We start from the raw sequence: 20,437 nt of genomic DNA, 5'->3' as shown, positions 1-20,437 counted from the left end.
TGTCACTGCTAACATTTACCGGTGGAAGTCAACAACCACCCGTTTCTGTCATTCACAATAGCATTATCGTTGCTTGTAAATGATCTAAGTTACTTACGATAAATTATTTTTCTCCGTTAAGCTCCTTGTCCTCCCGGATATTATTCCAAAACCTCATTTGAGCCTTGCTTTCCATGTCCTCTCAACACTTTTCAAGAATCACCAAGAAGTCAAGAGTGCGCCAAATGCCCGCATGGTCTGCAAACATGGAAAGTCGGCTCTAACAGCTCATTGGATTGTACAAGTAAGTGATGTTTATTTTCTTCATTCGATGCGATTTAAATTTATCTAGCTTCTACGTTTGACTTACATTAATAATTACACGAGTTACATTAATCTAGGGCAGTTGTTCGAAAAACTGCATTATCTTTGTAGTTTACAGCGACTACAACAACTTTGTTACAAACGTAGTTAACTACAACTACATATTTTTAAATATAGTGGCTATACACAACTTTAGAATTTAGTAACTACTTCAGTACATTAAGGAGACGAACTTGGCGGGAGAACTTAATTTGCACATATGTTTGAAATGGATTTAAGTAAGAAATTGGCTTATATTAAACGTAAGGGAATTATAAATGATTACGAATTATTTATTCATGTTTACACGAGCCAGTTTGTTATTCCAAAATATTTTTTAGTTCGAATTTGTTCCCTTAACCTCCAACTTCTTATGGCTTTAAACAAATACCAGGATCTCAGATTAATCCGTTGCTGTAGTTTATGAAATGATTCTGGGTAATCGAAGAGTTACGATTCCTTACATCAGTTTAGCACTCTACTGAAGTAAAACAACAGTGCAATAACTTTATCTCACTAAATGTTGTATGATATTTGTTCTGTTCTGGATGCATCTATCTTTAGAACGAATTTACATCCACTTTAAATGCTTTCACGTGAAATAGTTTAACAGTAATAAGCAATCTGTGGTTCACTCCCATACATTTCTTTATAAACCTTAATAGCAGCACTACTATCGCTGCTATATTTTTAACTTGATCACACATAGGATCACTTTTAATTAAGTAACGCTCATAAATTCATGCTTTTTTAATTAATTATACCATTGATAATAGCATAAAATAATGATATAATGAATTTTTTTCCCCTTTAGTTTCATGCAAACCGGGATTTTATTCAGATACAGGATTAGAACCTTGCATTCCGTGTGATTTCGGATTTTATCAACCTCACAGTGAACAAAAGAATTGCACAATTTGTCCCAATGGCACTAGCACGCGAATGAAAGGCTCTGTAGGGAATTGTGAAGGTAATTTTTTCTCGTTCACGAACCATTTTAATGTATGATTCGAGCTTAATCGTGCTAAATGTAAGATGTATTTTATTCCTTGTTAGTTATAAATGTTTGCGAAGAAGAGCACCCCTGCTCAAATGGTTCCAAGTGTGTTCCAGTGGGAAATGATTATTCGTGCATCTGCAGTCTGGGATACTTCGGAAGAAATTGTGAAGAGACAAAGTATTATTGCGAAGAGGATCACTGCTTAAATAATGGAAGTTGCAAAGTGGTACCAGGAGGATACGAGTGTTCCTGCCCAGAGGGGTTTTCTGGAAAACAGTGTGAAATTAACATCGATGACTGTCAGCCAGGTAAGATAAAATAGTGTATAAAAACTTTAACTCTTCTTCTTCAACATAAGAAACAAACTAATTATCATACCAATACACTGTCTGGCTAAAAGTGTCGGAGCACACTGGGATACGAACCCAAAGAGTCCTGATTTATGATGATGATCCTCCTTCTGTATAGATGGAGGAACTTTCCATCAGTTTTTAACTAGTGAATGAATTAACTTCCGAGCTCCAAGCGTCCAGTTGAAGTTAGTTCTGGCATTGAGGATGGTGGATTTGGCTGGCTACGTAATCTGCGTTCTTATTCGTACCACCGGTGTTCTATGGAATTTAAATCAGAACTCTCAAAAAGCCAGTTCAGTTTTTAAACTCCTATTTCGTCACACCATGGCTGCGCCCGTCTCTGCTTGTGAATGGAGCAGTCAACCAACCGGATTAAAATGGCCCTTCCCCGAAATATTGCCATGGAAACATGATTGTCTAAAATGCCGACATACATCTCAGAGTTCATATTTTCAACCACACGAACTGAGGGTACCAAACCCAATCAACAGAAATATCCCCTCATCATGATGAAGCGAAAATCTAGACACTTTCAGCCAGATGGTGTAAAAAGAATACACGATTTCTTTCTATGTACTAAACTGAAAGTACAAACATAAAAAGATAATTATTAAGCTTTTGTAAAATCCACTGTTTTGTCCACCACGTGAAGCATGAAATTAATAAATATATTTATCGATAAAATATTTAGGAAACATCTAGGAATTAGAAGCAGTGCCAGTGCCATATACTGAACAAGCGTAATCAATACGTGATAGTATAAGTGCCTGATATATCCGTAGTAAGGGGATACCATCTGCACCCTATTGCGTATTTGAAGTGACACGTAACATGTTCATAGTTTTCTCACAACGTTTTCGCAACTGCTTGATATGAGAGTCAAATGTCAACTTCTTGTCGAAAATTACTCCCAAAAATTTTTGTTTCCTCAGCAATGGGTATAGCTGTATTATTAATGTGAATGACAGGATTATAATGTAGCCTGTGTAGCCGACAGAAATGCACGCATGAACTTTTACATGGTGAAAGGGTATGACCGTTCTGATCCCAAAAGACAAGGGCTGTCGTGGAGAAATTTACCTTTGAAGATGACTTTTTGGGAAACTAATACGCATTTGCGTTACATGAAGAGGAAAACCACGAAAATCTCCAACTGTTAGCTTGATGCCCAAGGGAGTCTAAACTGTGATCAGTCTACCACTTACGTCAGCACTGTGGTCGGTGCGAGCAGGGTGTGGAATTCGCATCGACCAGCCATCGCTGGAATTCAAACCCTTGTCACTTCATTGGTAGGCAAGTGCTCTATCCCCTGAGCCACCTCGGATGGCAATAAGCTATTGGCGACGGTCTGGGAAACATCCCTGAGGATAATCCCAAGTCATGCCGTCACAATGTTCTGCACAGGGGATAAATTCTCTGCTTTGGTAACCCGATGCCCTACGCTTGAAGTCGAGTACAGTTGAACGAGGATCAAAACCGCGTACCTTTGGTTCCTACGCAGGCAGATCAAAGTGGTCACCCACCCGTTTACTAAGCGCAGTCAGTGATGCTTGACTTTGGTGTTTTACTGGTAACCGTGTCTAGGAACGTAGTCCATTGAGGGAATACTTATCTATGCCCAAAATATCTTAAAAAATGTGTATTCTACACAAAATTAATTGTATTCACGGTTATAAGAAAATCTATGCGAAATTATTAATCCTAAAAGTCCCTCTGACCTGGAATCACTATTTCAATAAATAATTAATATCCAGGTTCCAAAAAAAATTGTAAATTAGAAGTAACATATCCAAAAATCTCTCTATCAGAGTGAATCGGACCTGCTTCCTTTGAATTCCAAAATCAAACTTAACTTTTCATATTTATTAGTTCTTCAATTGAGATCTGAATAACTAATTTCCGTTTCACTTTGTGTTTAAAGTCTCAGTTCGATTGGTGAGCAATATTTGGAATACCAATGTATCTTGTAAAATAATCTATTCTTATTTCATTTTTTTGGCTTGTTCCTCCATCAGCATGACAGCCTAGTACAGGATGGAGCCAACCCAACTAGCCGTCTATATCTGTCTCGATTAGACACTAGGTTTCTCCATTTATTGATTCCCATGGTTTCCGAGATCTTTTTCCATAGAATCAATCCATATGGAGTCTTTCCCCTTTTCAGTTGCCTGTAAACTTATCAAAAGTCAGCTTCTCAGCTGGGTCACATCATCCCTTCTCTAGATGTGACCCAGCCATTTCATTCTATAGGATTTAATAATTGAAATAATGGTTGGTTGCTTAAATTTTCTGTATAATTCATAATTGTACTAAACCCCTCAATCACTGTTTTCTGAGCTGCGATGGCTCAGGTGATAGAGCGCTCTCCTTCCAATGAGGTGAACCGGGTTCGAATCCCAGCAATGGCTATCCCAGCGACGATAAGAATTCCGCACCCGGCTTGCACCAACTAAAGTGCTGACGTAAAGTATCCTCAATAGTAGACGGATTATGGGTTTTAGTCCCCTTGCCGTTAGGCTAACCGAGGGTGGTTCCTCTTCCTCTCCATGTAACGCAAATGCTGGTCGGTTCCATGAAAAAGTCCTCCACGAAGGTAAAATTTCGCTCACTACTTGATCCAGGAGTTTCCTTGTCTTCTGGATTGGGTTCAAAATGACAAGGCTGTGTAGTTGAACATGAGTAGTCATAAACCAGAAATTGGGTTGGCTGTTCAACGACGATCGTTAAATAAAACATAAAATCACTGTTTTCTTTAACAACTTCGTAGGATGGCTCTGAGTATTTTCTTTTTCAAATATGAGTAGTTTATTTTTCTCAGTTTTATTTAAAATCCAGCATTTGCTGCCAATACATAAATACGGGTTTAATGAAAATATTATATAAATTAATTTCAGTTTTAATAAAAATGACCTTTTGATTTTAGTTGGTCATCAATTTTTGTTCTGATCATTGTATCCATTGTCCCTACCTATTTCAACTGACCTTAAAATGTTCTATAATAAAAAAATGTTTTCTCTTTCATTTAAGGTTTGTGTCAGAATGGCGGTGAATGCAAAGACTTGATTAAAGGATACGAATGTATCTGTTCAGCTGGATTTGGGGGATTGAACTGTGAAATAAATATATTTGATTGCGGTTTAGATCCATGTTTAAATGGTGGTACCTGTTTTGACAAACTGGAAGTAAGCATTTTTTTTACATAGTCTCTAGCTGATTCTGAGGTTTTTGTTTGTTTCATTTGCTTAACCAGCTCAGGACCAGTGGTCGGAAGAACTACATTATTTTTGCAGTTTACTACAACAACTTTGTTACAAACGTAGTTAACTACAACTACCCTTTTTTTAATTAAAATCTAGTGACTACTTCACTACTTTGGTATTTAGTAACTACTTCACTACTTTAAGGAACGGAACTTTGCTGGAGAAATCAATTTACACCCATGTTCAAAATGGTTTTGAATATAAAATTGATTAATATTAAACATGAAATTTGTTTTGATGATTCCTGTTTACACGAGACAATTGTTGTAGAATGATTCCTGTGATTCGTTCAATGATTCTATGAAATTTGTTTTGATGATTCCTGTTTACATGAGACAATTTTTTATTTCAAAAAATTTATTTTTTAATTTGTTCATTTTACATTCAACTTTTTACGTCTTTCTCGACAGCAAATATTTAACTTAAGAAATGCGAAATTATCAAACACTGGCAATTTTTTTTTATCGTTTAATGCTCTTTTATTTCCTCCAAGAAATGAAGTCCATCGAAAATAGGTTCCCTTCCTTTGAAATAACATGAACGTGCATTTGCGTGTAAAAGTGGGATTAATTATCTATTTTTCGTAATGACTAGTTTAAATGCAATTTAAACATGATTCCAGATACGTAATTTCGTTCTGTTAACGCTCAACTACAGCCACGGGGTCATTTTCATTGCATTCATTAACGGACCTGCGAAGATTTGCACACATCAAATTCGGAAAAGGAGTTGCGTTGGAGCCTTGCTTCTTTTCTAAACTAACGTTAAAAGTAGTTGCCAGGAATCGCTACAAACTACTGTTTTTTTCAATCGCACTACTCACTGCACTACTTATTTTTAAAAAGTAGCACTCTACACTAGAAACTACGAAAAAAAGTAGCGAATATAGTTGTTTCACTACTTGTAGTGCGGATGAGGAAATACGTAATGATGCGATTCTCCTTTCACGCGGTATCATGTATGACACGAGCTTTCCCGACACCAGCGGATCATGATCATCCAAACGTGAATTCGATATGGAACATTTTGTTTCAACTTTAAACGACACTAGACCTACTATGCAATTGAAAAAAACAACATATTTTAAAAGATTTCGAGAAAAGCGGTTTGAGAACTCTTTTCGCTCAAAAAAGTTGAAAAGAAATTGAATTTCATATATATTGTATATATATATATACACTATCTACCAATAAGTATTTGGACAACTAAGCAAATGACTATATCTGCGGTCCTGAGATACGTCATGCCCTCCTGGTATTGGGACCCTTGGTCCCCATTCATGGTAAGCTCAACGCCGATGCCTATTGCACTATTTTGGATGACAATGTGCTTCCTACGTTGTGGCAGTTTAAGCGGGACGGACCCCTGTTACTTCAGGACGACAATGCCAGCTGTCATGTTGCGAGGGTCACCAAGGCTTGGTATGGTGCCAATGGGGTTAATCGAATGGACTGGCCTGCCCAGAGCCCGAACCTGAACCCCATCGAGAACCTCTGCGACGAGTTGGATCGCCGAATTAAGGGGTGTACTACCCTTCCAAAATTAGTGAAGGAACTTACATGTCTTCTCCAAGCCGAGTGGAAGAAGATACCACTAGCCGTCACGCAAGGACTTGTGGAATGTAAGCCCCGAAGGGTTCACGTTGTAATTGCCTCTCGTGGAGGCTCTACCATCTATTGATTATGAATAAAGTTTGTTTTTCTTTTCAATCACACTTGTCCAAATACTTATTGGTAGAAAGTGTATAGATGGAAAGAAGCTTATTTATTAATTTTCTTAAATATTTCTTGTTTTGAGTTAGGTGTTTGGTAGATAGTATTTTTTATGTCTTATGTCAATTTTGCAATTTATTTTGTCAATGTCGCGAATCCTTATGTACAATATTCTCAAATACTATAGAAAAAGAAAGAACAAGAAAAAACAATTATGAATAAGTAATAACTTTTTTCTCTATATTTTTCAATCAAAAATAAAATTGAGAGAGAAAGAGTAAACGCCAACAATTTACCTCTGCGTTTTTTAAAGTTAAAAGTTCTTAAGAATCGAATTCCAAAAAATGACCGAAGATTTGGAAACGGAAAGAGAAAAAAATACGATTTGCTCATGGGCAAGAATTTATTATTTTCAAATTTTAAAGTAGTTATAAAGTTCATCAACACGTGGTGCTTCTTACTTGAAAAATTATCCACTGCATGATAGTATAGAGTTAAGAGAGCCATCTGTTGACAAACTTCGTAACTAGTGTTTCAAAATTTAATGGTAATAAAAATCTACATTTTTATCTTAAAAAGCGTACCATATTGAATGTATCTTTCTTCTTCTATTCTTTGATTTTTTAAAAATTGTTTGTTGATTATGGGGAATATTCGACCTTATTTTAGAGGTATTTTGGAGTAACATGGTAGAAGGTAGCTGACGTATTTAGCTTTAAGAGAAAAATAAAAATTTGAAAACTGGATATCATACATGCCAACCTTTTAGCGGAGGAACACTAAAAACACAACGCTGAAAAACATTTTTTTTTCTTCATGTTTTAGTTAGGTTCACTGAACTATGATTTGTTTTTTTAATTCTTGTGTTTACGAACTTCTGCCTAGGGGTACAAATGTTGCTGTCCTCCCGGTTTTACTGGAGTGCATTGTGAGAAAAAACTGGAACGAAATCTGTGTGACACTGTCCAATGTCTGAATGGAGGTACTTGTGAATCGAATGAAACTGATTTTAATTGCCTCTGCAAAGAGGGATACGTGGGAGTGTTCTGCGAATCTGATGTAGATGAATGTTTGAACCACACTTGCCTCAATGATGGCGTTTGCATCAATGGCATCAATAGTGCATCTTGCCAGTGTTCGATCCTCTTCGCTGGTGATAGATGCGAAAAAGGTTAATTTTTAAATTCATTTTTATTATTCTAGCGTATTTCTGAAAATGTACCGATGACAAAATCTTACAGACTAATTCCGTTGAGCACATTATCAACGGAATTTCATGTGATCTGGCGAGTTCGAAATTTCACGTGGACAAAAACTGACGCTTACGAAACACTTTAATAGATACAAATCCTTATCTCCGTTAGATTTCGTCCCACGAGAAGATGGCTTTGTTTAGTGCGGAATTATTCGCAAGATTTTGGATCATTATATACCTTTGATAAGTACTAACTTTTATTTTGATCTGAATTTTATTTTTGATGCTGTTATTAATATTAATTAAGTCATCATTTATCAGTTAAAAATCATCAGTTGAAATTCTGAATGATCATAACGCAATACTAATACTGTATCATAAATATATTTAAAAGCCTGCAGCTAACTTATTTAATTTCGAAAGTTCAAAGCTATCTAGTTCCCTATCAAAACATTCTATATATTCCGAGGGGTTTTATATTAAAATTGTTAATGTAATGTGTAAAATTTAATTAATTATTAAAACGTTTTTTATTTTACAAGCATTAAGTAATGTGATTGAAAAAAAGAAGCATCGTTGCACCTTTTAATTTTTCGCTTCTCATTGAGACGCATCAGTGATGGCTGGTCAGTACGCCTTCGGCTGTCAGCCTATACTGACCATAGTTCTGCCACAAAATATCCCTCATGGTAGAGGAATCATGGATTTATAGGTCCAATGCCTTCAGGCTAACTGTGGAAACTTTTTCTTTTTTATAAACAATAAACACATTCATATCGCTCATTTGGTGAAACAATGACGTAACTGCAAAATCAAGTTACGTCATTGAGCGATATATAGAACACTTTATTCCCGCTAAAATATCGAAAGAGATGTTAAAAAAATAAAATAAATGAATAAATAATCCGAATTTATCCTTTATTTTGCCATTGGTCGCTGTTTTTCAAAGGAAAAATAATATTTTTTATATCGCTCATTTGGAGAAACAATGACGTAACTTGATTTTGCAGTTACGTCATTTTTTCACCAAATGAGTGATATAAAGTCGTGAATAATTAAATCTACATTTAAAATTTTTTTTTATAACGCTGTTTTGTGTATGGATGGTTGGCTGAATGTAAACAATTACAAGCCTTCTAAAACCGGAAGAAATTTTGAAAACTTCCGGTGTATCCCTCCGCTTATGCTTACGAGGCGATGCGTGAACAGGCTTAATATTCTAGGAAGTTGTATTATTGTGATGGGTGTTTAAATTTACGCGTCATTTTACCATTCCTAAGAGTTTTCTGTCATTTATAAATTCTAACAGGCCGTGATCCTGAAATAAATTTAACAAGGTTAATATCACAGAATAAATAAAGATGTAAGGTTAGCCATGTTTTGAATGTTATCCCTTATTTGACTATATTTGCGTAAAATAACACCGCAATATGCGTAAAATAACACCGCAATATGCGTAAAATAACACCGCAATTTGCGTAAAATAACAACCAAATTTTGGGTAGCATCTCAGCAAGCTTGCTGTGTCTTCCGAATTCAATTGCTGTTTGTTTCGTCGAAATTTAGATTGAAAGAGAGCATTATATTTAGAACAGCACTACATGTATATTACTATTGGATGGTGCCTTTTAACAAGCTTAGGCTTAAAAATCTTACGACGAATTGAAACCCTTATCGCCATCTTTACGCGGTCAACCATCCATTTGTCGGCTTTGCTTCCAGAAATTGCCATTCAATTTTGCATCTCTTTCAGCTTTGCCTAAAGAATTTTCATTGAGTTTTATGTCTCCATCCACTGCAAATTATGCAATCGTACAGAATACCAAAAGACTTTATTCGATAACTGTGTCCTTTTTCATGCGGACGAATTATGACGAGGCCATGAAAAGGCCAACACCTCTTTCTTACAGTTACTATGACAAGGAAAAGAACATTTTAATGGACAATGCACTCACGTTTTACGATACACGTGGATTCATCATTTACATCCACGGAGAAGAGCTGCACACTGGAGTGAAGGCTAATCAGTGAGTACTATTCTTATACGATTATAGGGAAGTCTCGATATTCTTCCCCATATTATTGGGAGTACAAATTAGTTCGGTCCGTTTTCAAAAGATGGCTCTGGCTGTTATGAATGTATCAAAGTGACAGCTGGTTTCAGAGAGGTTAGACATCTGTCAATAATATCCAGTTTATATCGCTTTGAGTTTCATACAAAAAACCTGTTTTTTAATGTGTTGAATATGTCAAAATTTGTGGTAACTAAGCAGCATTTGCGGGAGGTCTTATGTTTCTGCTTTAATTGCAAGAAAAGTGCAGCTGAAGCGCATCGAATGCTTGTAGAAGTTGATGACTGCAATGCTCCAACTGATAAATCATGTAGGGAATGGTTTCGACGTTTCAAGAATGGTGAATGGTGTTGCATACTATGAGCTGCTACAACCTGGCGATTCCATTACAGGTGAACGGTATAGGCTACAATTGATTCGTTTGAGTCGTGCATTACGAGAAAAATGGCCGGAATACGAGCAAAGACATGACAAAGTTAATCTTCTGCATGATACCGGTCGGCCTGATGTTGCAAAAGTCGTAAACAATAATTTGGAAACTCTCAAGTGGGATATTTTACAGCACCCGCTGTGTTCATCGGACATTTTTCCTTCTGATTACTGGTTGTTCCGACGTATGCAGAATGATTTGGCAGGTCACCGGTTCACTTCTTTTGCAGAAATCGAAAATAGACTGCTAACTTGGATCGCCTCGAAAGACGAACCTTGTACATCTGTCGAGACATTTTTTCGAGATGGACTTCGAAAATTGCCTGAGAGGTGTGAAAAAGCAGTGGCCAGCGATGGACAATACTTTGATTAACCTGTTCATTCATTTTATTCTGAAATAAATGCATTTTTAACCACAGAAAAACGAATCGAACTAATTTGTACTCCCAATGTATTAATTTGGGATATAGTTTTTCTGGGAAATTATTGAAGCAATTTTCTGAAACTTTCTTTTGTGATGGTGGGAATTTTAATACTGTATTTAATTATTTATCAAAATATTTTAATTTTAAAGCATTGATTTTTTAAAATATTTATTATAAAGTCCTTAAAACATTTTTTTTTTAAATTTTAAATTTCCTAAACAGGTATAAACAGTAACGTTCGGTTTACTGTGTTTGGCTTAGGAAATCGGAGAATTTATTCTTACTGAATTTCAAAAGTAGTCGCAATGTGTGTCGGTAGACGTCGCTGCTGACGATAAGAGCTAAGAATAGGTTTTCCGAGCATGTTTCCATTCAATTCCATTTAAATTGTCTACACAACTGTCTGTTTAATGTATCGGCACACTGCAAAACATTGTTGCTGCATTGTTTTATAATTTTACTTAAGTTAGAAATACAATCTTTTGATGATCTTTTTCAAATTATGTGCCATTTTTGAGGCGTTTTTTTTAAATTATATAAATCTTTTGTTTAAATATTTCGGAAGAAAATAGTTCCCAAACAAACTAGAAAAAAAGACGTAGCTCTTATTTTTCATAGTAACAAATCCAAATAAAATATCAAAGAAAATTTTTTACAATATTCGGAACTCTGTTAAGTAACAATTAAAAAATTATTCACTTTTTGATAATGGTATACCTGCAAGTGACGTAACGTGAGTATTTCGATCCTGATTGGTTGTGGAAACGCGGTATCTGTTTACGATAGCAACGATACTTTCCCTTCTATTTCGAATAAGCTAAGCCCGTCAAATATCAATTCTTTTAAGTGGCTCATTCTATATTCTTTTACAAAGATTTAAATTCTTTCACTGAATATTTCTTACCTAACACAAAGACAGGCACGAAGTAGAACATAGCCAAACTAATTATGTATCGAAGTTGCCAGGGATACAAAATATAAAATATGAACAAATAATAAATCTAAGTAGAAGACAGAGAAGAGAAAGAATTATATTTCAACACATTCGATGTGCGATATGCATTTAACTAACTTCACGTTCATTAATTTTCTAACTAATGTGTAGAAACTTTGCTCAAATTCAGCACGCCATTTTACTTGTAAACGATCAGATTTCGCTGGCGTCATAGGTCACACGTGTGGGCATTTGTGATCTTCTTCTTGAAGTGCCAGTACCTAATTGTATCTAATTAGATTACTATAGAGATGATTTATTCTTTAGTGATTTCAACTGGCATCATTACGCATTGACGTGGCAGAGGAAGGGTGGAAAGTGGTCATTTTTTGTCGATGGAAAAGTTGCTGCTTCAGGTGACGGCATCGGTACCGAGAATTACATGTGGCCCGGAATGTTTGTATTAGGACAGGAACAAGACAGTTTGGGAGGAACCTTTAGCACACTCGAAGCATTTGTTGGTGACATTACTGAGGTAAGATTCCGTTGATTACTAAGATTTCAAGGTTATTACGAGGGTTGTTGGGCCAGGATAGCCTGGTCGGTAGGGCGCTGGGCCCATCTCCGAGAGTTCGTGGGTTCGAACCCCGCCGGCCGAAGACTCCCCGTGTAGTAAAGTGACTGATGCACGTTAAATCTGTCGAGTCGCAAAAGTCCTCCATGTTCCCATAACAAATCAATACCTCTGGGGGCACTGGATTGGAGATCGATCGTTCTCTGATTCAAATCAGAATTACGATCTGTGGATGAATGAATGGGTCCGCCCTATAAACGGGTGCGACGTATGGTGTGGAAGAAGTCGCATTCTTGAACATAGATGGCGCCACTGAAAGACAAGAACAATCGCACCCCCTCTGCCTAAACAGGCATACGTCAACAAAAACAACAACGAGGGTAGTTTTTGTTTTTTTAAGTTAAGTGTCGTTTTGCTGAGTGCGTTGCAACGAGTGCTTGTGTCGTGTCCCCGGCATTCCTTGGGAACAACTGTGCTCAATGGCAGCTGTGTAAGTAAACTGTACGGTCAGTTCTACGTCTTTAAAATGTTCAAATTTAACAAATTGTCCACCGCGTACGAGATACGTTCAGTGATGCGTTTTTAGTCTGCAAAAAATACTTCTCTGCTGCATACAGGTAGATTTGTGAAGTAGCGAAATTCTCTGCCATGCTGACAGAGAATTTTGCTACCCTGTGACAATGACTCTCTTCGCAGCTCAGATCCCAGGTTTATTGGACTCTTTTGGCTGGGAAGTTTTGGTACTCCCCTTCCTACAGCCCAGATCTTGCGCTGAGGGATTTTCCGATATTCCAAACATCATTTTGGTGGTCATCACTACAACGATGACGAATACGTGAAAGCAGCCGTGACCTCTTGCTTAACGGAGCAGGCGGCAAGTTAGTATGAAGAGAGTATTCTAAATCTAGTTGTAAGGTATAATAAGTGTTTAAGCAAATGTGGTAACTATGCTGAAAAAAAAAAGAAAGGAGAAACGTATTTAGAATCTGAAAATAAATTTGCTTCTTGAAAATTTTCTTTCATTTTTATTTTCAAACGGACCCTACTTAAAGAAAAACAACTCTCGTATGATTCCATTTAAGTAATTTTGCAATGAAACATTTTTCAGACAATCAGGGTAGCCGCGAACTCATATTTTAGATAGGGGGGAAATTCCCATTTTGCTGAATGAAACTAGACCGAATCATAAATACGCATGTTATTCGTTAGCTTCGATAAAAAAATGATTTTGTTGCTAGTATTTTTCCAATCTGTTAATTTTTTTCCACGAATATATTACTGATTCCAGCGCAGTGCAGCCAGTCTGGGAACACCAATTCAACAAATCTTACATACCACTAGAAACGTAAAGCTAACAGTTTTAAAACATTTAGCAACCACTATTCTTTTAACGACAAAGAACTGTCACTGTATTTAGAATATACTGTGTTAGGTAGCACTTGCCCGAATAAAATTTTCAATCGAAATTTTCTGTTCAGGAAAGGGTTAATTATTCTAGTCAAGGGGTTGATCCTCAGTGTTAACTTGAAACCCACTCGCCTTCAGATCGATGGGTTCCAATTTTTCTGGGAAGTAAAGGCTGCCTGTGCGCAATGCTGACCACATTTCCACAATCAGCAATTGCCACATTGTGTGCGACCTTCATATTTGTGTTTTCTAAATAAAATATGAGAAAATAAATTTTCCTAAATATGCCGAATGGCCTTGCGGAATAGCAAAAATCTTTGCAAGGTCAAATTAACCTTACTTGATCTCTCATCACTGCACCCCGGCAGATAAAAATCAGACACCTTTATCGGCGACCCCATTTAATCTATTACAACATATTGTTTAAAACAGTTTTAATGTGAACTTGTTTTACAATTTAATTAGAATATTTTTATCATATAATCTATTGCAACATATTATTTAAGAAATTATGAATGCTAAATTGTTTTAAATTAGCATTAGAATTTTCTTTTATCACGTATTGCAACACATTGTTAAGAAAAGTATAAATGTGAATATTTTTGAAAATATTGACGAAATCTCTTTATAGTGACATACGATTTTTAAAAAAAAGGAATTTGATTTTTTTTAAAAATAATAATTGATTTACTGTATTTTGCAATCGATTTTAACTTATTGTTTAAGAAAGTATTAATGTGTATTTGCTTTAAAATGTCACTAGAATTGCTTTATTAAATACTGATTCTAAGATATTGTTTAAAAAAAGTATGCATGAGATTTGTTTGAATAACAATAGATTTTCTGCATCATGTAATCAATTTCAACATATTATTTAAGAAAGTATGAATGTGATTTTTTTTTCAAATATGAATTGAATTTTTATCGTATCATCTACAGCAACACATTATTTAAAAATATGTATGCGAAGCTGTTTAAAATTTCATCAGAATTTATTTATCTTGTATTACAACATATTGTTAAAGAAAGTATGAATGCGTGTTGTTTTTAAATATGAATAGAATTTTTTTGGCATGTAATCTATAGCAATTCATTATTTAAAAAAGTATGAAGGAGAATGTGTTTTAAATTTTTGTTAGAATTTCCCTTACCATATAATCCATTATAACTTATTGTTTAAGAAAGTATGAAGGAGAATTTGTTTCAAATTTTCGTTAGAATTTCCCTTACTATATAATCCATTATAACTTATCGTTTAAGAAAGTAAGAAGGAGAACGTGTTTTAAATTTTCCTTAGAATTATCCTCTTATCGTATTTTCTATCATTACTTATTATTTAAGAAATAATGGGCAAGAATTTCTTTCGTATTGTTTTAAGATCTCTTCTGGTTTCTGCTTTATGTATTTACGTTATTAATGTATATGTATGTAATATAGAATGTCTTATACGAGTCTTAATTCATAGATTAAAAGAGATTCTCTTATTAATTTTACGACGTAGGAATCGTTCTTTCACAAAGAGCCATTAAAAGTCAAGATGCCAATTAAAATATTATTTTCTTAGATTGGAAACACGTGCGGTTTCTGTTTTTTTCTTTAGTATGATTATTCTTTTTATAGATTTCATAATTCACATCAGACATTTTTTTAAAATGATGGTATAATGACCACTAAACGTCGGAATGAGTTTTCTAGCGTTAGGATATTTAACCCTTTGACGGTTAGGGAAATGAGCACTTTTCGTTTCATTAATTCGCGCAGTATTACGTGCAAACAGTAGTCGAAAGTGGCATCTGTTTTCCACCTCCGTTCTTCCGAAAACGTCACCCTTCTCTGGCGATGCCAACTGCTCCGTCTTCTGGAATTGTTATAATAAAGTGGTAGCAAATTATGTAGTAAATTTCGTTGGAGAAGGACAGTTACGCTTACTTTTTGATAGAGTAACCAGTAGATTGTTGCTTTAACGTTGCATTTTATATGTTACTTATAGTCTTTGATATTTAGTGGTGAAAAAATTACTTAAAAGGAAAAATACTAAGCTGAAAGTAACTTGACTTTCCCTATCACTAGGAAATACTATTTTACAAAGCGGAGCTAGTTGGCATCTCTGGTGAGGCCGTAGATAGCTCGCCTTACGCGTTTTAAAAATTTCTTAAAGTATTCGTAGTACATAAATAACAGTTTTTACGTACTTTTCGTTTTTAACATAGTATATGCAGAAAAATGATGGCGTACGAGTCAGCTCGTCAGCGCTCATTGGGGAAAAATTTCACTACGGGAGTAGTGCTCGTTACTAACCATTACGGTCAAAATCTTGCTCCCGAGCGGAACTCGTTTGCGCGCATTATGAAGCACGATTCGATTGCGAGCTGAACTCGTTCATAACCGTCAAAGGGTTAAACTCTCCATACATGATTGTCTCAATTCATATCTACAAACTTAAAATCATAACAAACCTAATAATTTCGCGTTTTGTCCTTTCATCTGCTATTTTTTAAGCTTCTTCGATTGGAGGATCCTCTTTTAAAGGATTTTCAACAAACCCATTTAATAAATATGTCGGAGGAAATTTTGTAACTGAGAAAGAGCTAAATTTTCTTCCTTAACAACTACTATTAATAACTTAGGCCACAGTATTTGAAATTTTCCTTAATTTTATTTTTTAAATGATTGGTTATTGTTTATGCCAGTCTCTCTACTTTACCATTAGTTTTAGGCCTATGAGTTGCAGTTAAAAGTTGTTTAACTTTATGGTGCTTAAGAAATTATTTGAAATGAAAGTTTCCATTCTATTATTTAAGAGATTTGTAGGTATTTGATTTTGAAAAATTTGATGAATAAAAGTCGTATAAATTTCTGTTGTAATTGAGTTGGAAGCGAAAGCCCATATGTATCGCGTGAAATGTTTAATAATTAAGGTCAAAAATTTTTTTTGTTGATTTATAATGGTTAAGACCACCAACACTACTAATTGTAAGTGAATTAAATGGTTTATCCGCAAAAAAACATCGATTGTAAAAACCCAAATATTTTTTTTGTTGGGGCTTCTTATTCATTTGACACATGCGACAAATTTAGTTATATCAGAAGTAATGTTTTGCCAAAAATATACAAGAGTTAATAAATTAATTGTTTTTTGAATACCAGGAAGACCAAATTTTTATGCGAACAATTTTAACCGTAATGAAAAAGGCATTACCATTTTAGTAAGTCTTTTTTTTACGAAGGCAATATATATTATTAATTTCGGCACATTTTTCAGTTAAATTGTCACCTATTAACCCTTAATAATTTCGCTTAATTGCAAAAGATGTGACATTATTGTTTACATTTAATTTTTAATCTGGTGTTTCGCTCCAAAGCATATCTTCTTTAATATTTGCACGACATTTAGTATATTTTACAACGTAATCATTCATGCTTAGATGTAATGTAAATGTAAGGAAATCCTAGTCCTTAAGAATTTATCATAAAATACTGAATAAAACTTAAAAGAAGAAAACTTGTTCCTCGTCTGTGGAAATGACTAGTATTTTCTTCAAATAAGATCATAAGATCTTACATGTAATATATATATGTAATGTATATATCTTCCATATGCATTATATAATTTGAAAAGTTATGTTTAAAAGTTTTGATTGGTTAATTTTTTTTCCTCCCATTAGTTTAATGTGTGGGATTATGCTTTGTCCGAAAATGAGATAAAGTCATTACCGTTAATGTGTGGTTATATTGGAAATTTAATACCCTGGCTTCAAGTTTCTAACAATGTATATGGAAATATTCAAGTTTCAGAAAAAGTGGACCTCTGCTCAAGTAAGCATTGTTTTTTTTTCCTCACGACCTCATATTGAGGGACATTTCTTTCATAATATTTTGAAAATGTATATCTGAAATGAACCAAAGTATTTTTTATTGGTTTTTAAGAGAAAACTACACCGGGGGGAAAACCCTTCATTGTAAAATCTGTTTCACTTATGCAAGTTATTTAAAATTTGAGGTTTAAAAGGAAAGCGACTTATAGTAAATCTAGGGAAAAACAATGGAGTTTCAAATACTGAATAAATAAATAAATATGAATAAATGATAAATATAAATAAATAAATAAATGAATAAATATAAATAAAGAGATAAAATAATGAAATAAACAAGTAAACTAAATAAATACTTAAATATAATTAAATAAGTAAATATGGCTAGACTACTTTCCCACTGCGTAATCCTGAGAAGTCCTACCATAATTTGTTTAAATTTTGATATTTAAAAGAAAAAAGAAAAAATGCGACTTCTGAAACTTTCTTTTCGGTTCTGAAGCGGTTTATTCTGTGTTTACATAGGATATCTAGGTTTTATTACTATACTAGGTTATTTATACTTGGTTTATACTAGGTTATTTATACTAGGTTCATATTAGGTTATCTTCTAATGTAGGGGAATCTCCAGCAGTAAAAACGAAAACTTTAAACTCTGAAATCCAAAACAAAACTATATTTATTGAAACGTGAATTATTTTGTTGGAACTAAAACAAACTAAAAATAACATTCTAAAATGATCTAATTCTTAAATAATTAGTTTGGTCATTTTAAACCTAACATTTTCTTCACTTTTTTTTTCAGGCAAAGGACGTTGCGCAGTCAAGAACTGTAACTGTTTATATTCAATCAAGGGAAACAGTAAGATATTATAATTAATGTGTTTTATTCTATCGAAATAAAAATGTATGCTTTTAAAAATTTAACTTCTTGAAATTTAGCTACATGTTTTTTTTTGCAATATCACTGATAAAAATATTAGCTAGTTAGGTAGTTTTGCGCAAGAGCCAAAGAAGGCTATTCCGAGCTCAGCACTTGATCACAATTAAAAATCTGTTTAAAAGTTTTGGAAGTATCCGGTGTCTTTAAAATATTGAAGAAGGTTTCTATGTGGATTGTCAATCAATCGTCTCCAATAATTACAGGATATTCAGTGTTAAAATATCGCCGTCTCTTAGCTTTAAAATTGGATTACTGGGTTAAGTTGTGCTTTATAGTGAATGATTCTCTGCGACTGGGGCAAACAGGCGCCGGTTCGTTCAACAAGAGGCGTCTATGACCTATAAGTAATCGTTTTATTAGCACTTTCAATTTTTCTGGAGCAATTTAGGATCTTAAAAGGGGAAAACATCGGTTTTATTTCATGCAGTTTGTTATTTATTTTTGTGTTCCATCCTATCTGCCAATTAGTAATTAAAGCATTTATTATTTCAGTTTGAGTAGTAGTAGTAATTCATTTACGTCGCACTAGAGCTGCACAATCGGCTATTGGCGACGATCTGGGAAACATCCCTGAGGAAGATCAGTTGATGTTGCTGTTAATTTACGTTGCACTAGAGCTGCACAATGGGCTACTGGCGACGGTCTGGGAAACATCCCTGAGGATGATCCGAAGACATGCCATCACAATTTTGATCCTCTGCGGAGGGGATGGCACCCCCGCTTCGGCAGCCCGACGACCTGCGCGAGAAGTCGAGCACTTTACGGTAACGCAGTTTAACGAGGACCAATACCGCACACCGTTGGTCCCTACGCAGACTGATCCAAGTGGCCACCCACCCGCACACTGACCGCAGCCAGTGATGCTTGACTTCGATGATCTGCTGGGAACCGTGTCTTAACGATCAGTTCACTGCGGGACTATTTCAGTTTGAACATTACGTCTTAAGCCTGTCAGAAAGATTTTGCTGTAGAACCAGGGCGTGATTCCCACGTGACCAGGGATCCAGGAAAAATTAAAATTTTAAAGCCTTTATTATTTAGATCCATTAGAAATTTTAATAGACGGAGTTTATAATTGAATGTAGATCTATAGATGGAATTTTCACAGCTTCTAAGCAATTCTCGGAATCTGTATAAATTGTCCAATTTTTATGCTTCTGAGTGGAAATATAGATAAAAAATATGAGTACTTATTTACAGTTTGGTAGAAGCTTTTAATTTTAAAATGATATTTTTTAAAGTGGCGAAGACTGTGTAAAATCTTTTGCAATCTCTTAAAGGTGATTGCAGCAAACGTCCAGTTGAAGATTGCACTCCTAATCCTTGTCAGAATGGTCAACCTTGCATAGAAGGTGATGCTTATTCTTATTGTAACTGCAGCTCAGGGTATGACGGAAAATTATGTGATTATGGTAAGTACATGTAATTTTTTTTTCTTAATGATATGACATAAATACTCTCAGCGGACCCTTACATTGAAGGTCAAAGGTCATTAAAAAGTCTTCGACTTTCTTAGATATTGACCTTCAATATCTACTTGTATCCCGCGTCGGGCATGCGTGTTTTCCTTGGTTGTGTTTTGCCCCTTATATGGTGCCCACAATAAAGTTGATTATTACATCAGTTAAATATATTAGGCACTACGAGGTACTTTTTTTTTCGAAAAAAATGAAAAGGATGAAATTTTTCTTTAATTAAGCAAAATTCGGTTTTCGAAGAAGTGACGATAGTTATTTTATTAGTTATTAGTTAGAAAATTTCGTTACTTTAACGAAATTTTTGCTCGGAGCATATACCAGGAAACGGTTTCATCAAAGACGGAGAAAGTTTCGTGAGATTTGAGTATCCATTGTTCTACAATGAATCGGATTTAAATTAAACGAATTGTCAAACCCCAAGAATTTAACAGTCGTGAAGCTTTTTCTCAAGATTATGTGAATTATATTAACTGTCTATATTGGTTATTTTTTGTAATAATG

At 34.7% G+C, this 20,437-nt stretch overlaps 1 protein-coding gene across 1 annotated transcript in view; it reads left to right on the top strand.

Annotated features, from left to right (window-relative positions):
• Positions 1–20,437, top strand: part of LOC107446464 (sushi, von Willebrand factor type A, EGF and pentraxin domain-containing protein 1) — an 89,656-nt gene that overhangs the window by 56,885 nt on the left and 12,334 nt on the right. The window contains exons 17-26 of the mRNA XM_043053249.3: positions 122–283; positions 1,157–1,312; positions 1,399–1,650; positions 4,723–4,877; positions 7,553–7,838; positions 9,616–9,889; positions 12,050–12,257; positions 17,369–17,519; positions 18,321–18,377; positions 19,739–19,870. Of these exons, the coding sequence (XP_042909183.2) occupies positions 122–283; positions 1,157–1,312; positions 1,399–1,650; positions 4,723–4,877; positions 7,553–7,838; positions 9,616–9,889; positions 12,050–12,257; positions 17,369–17,519; positions 18,321–18,377; positions 19,739–19,870 (1,833 nt within the window). The remainder of the gene's footprint in view (positions 1–121; positions 284–1,156; positions 1,313–1,398; positions 1,651–4,722; positions 4,878–7,552; positions 7,839–9,615; positions 9,890–12,049; positions 12,258–17,368; positions 17,520–18,320; positions 18,378–19,738; positions 19,871–20,437) is intronic.

The sequence above is a fragment of the Parasteatoda tepidariorum genome, chromosome 6, assembly GCF_982258835.1.
Source record: "Parasteatoda tepidariorum strain Cologne lab strain chromosome 6, Ptep-v5.0, whole genome shotgun sequence".
Taxonomy (NCBI): Eukaryota; Metazoa; Arthropoda; class Arachnida; order Araneae; family Theridiidae; genus Parasteatoda; species Parasteatoda tepidariorum.
Note: the sequence above shows the minus strand (reverse complement) of the source record. Positions and strands in the feature narration are given on the sequence as shown.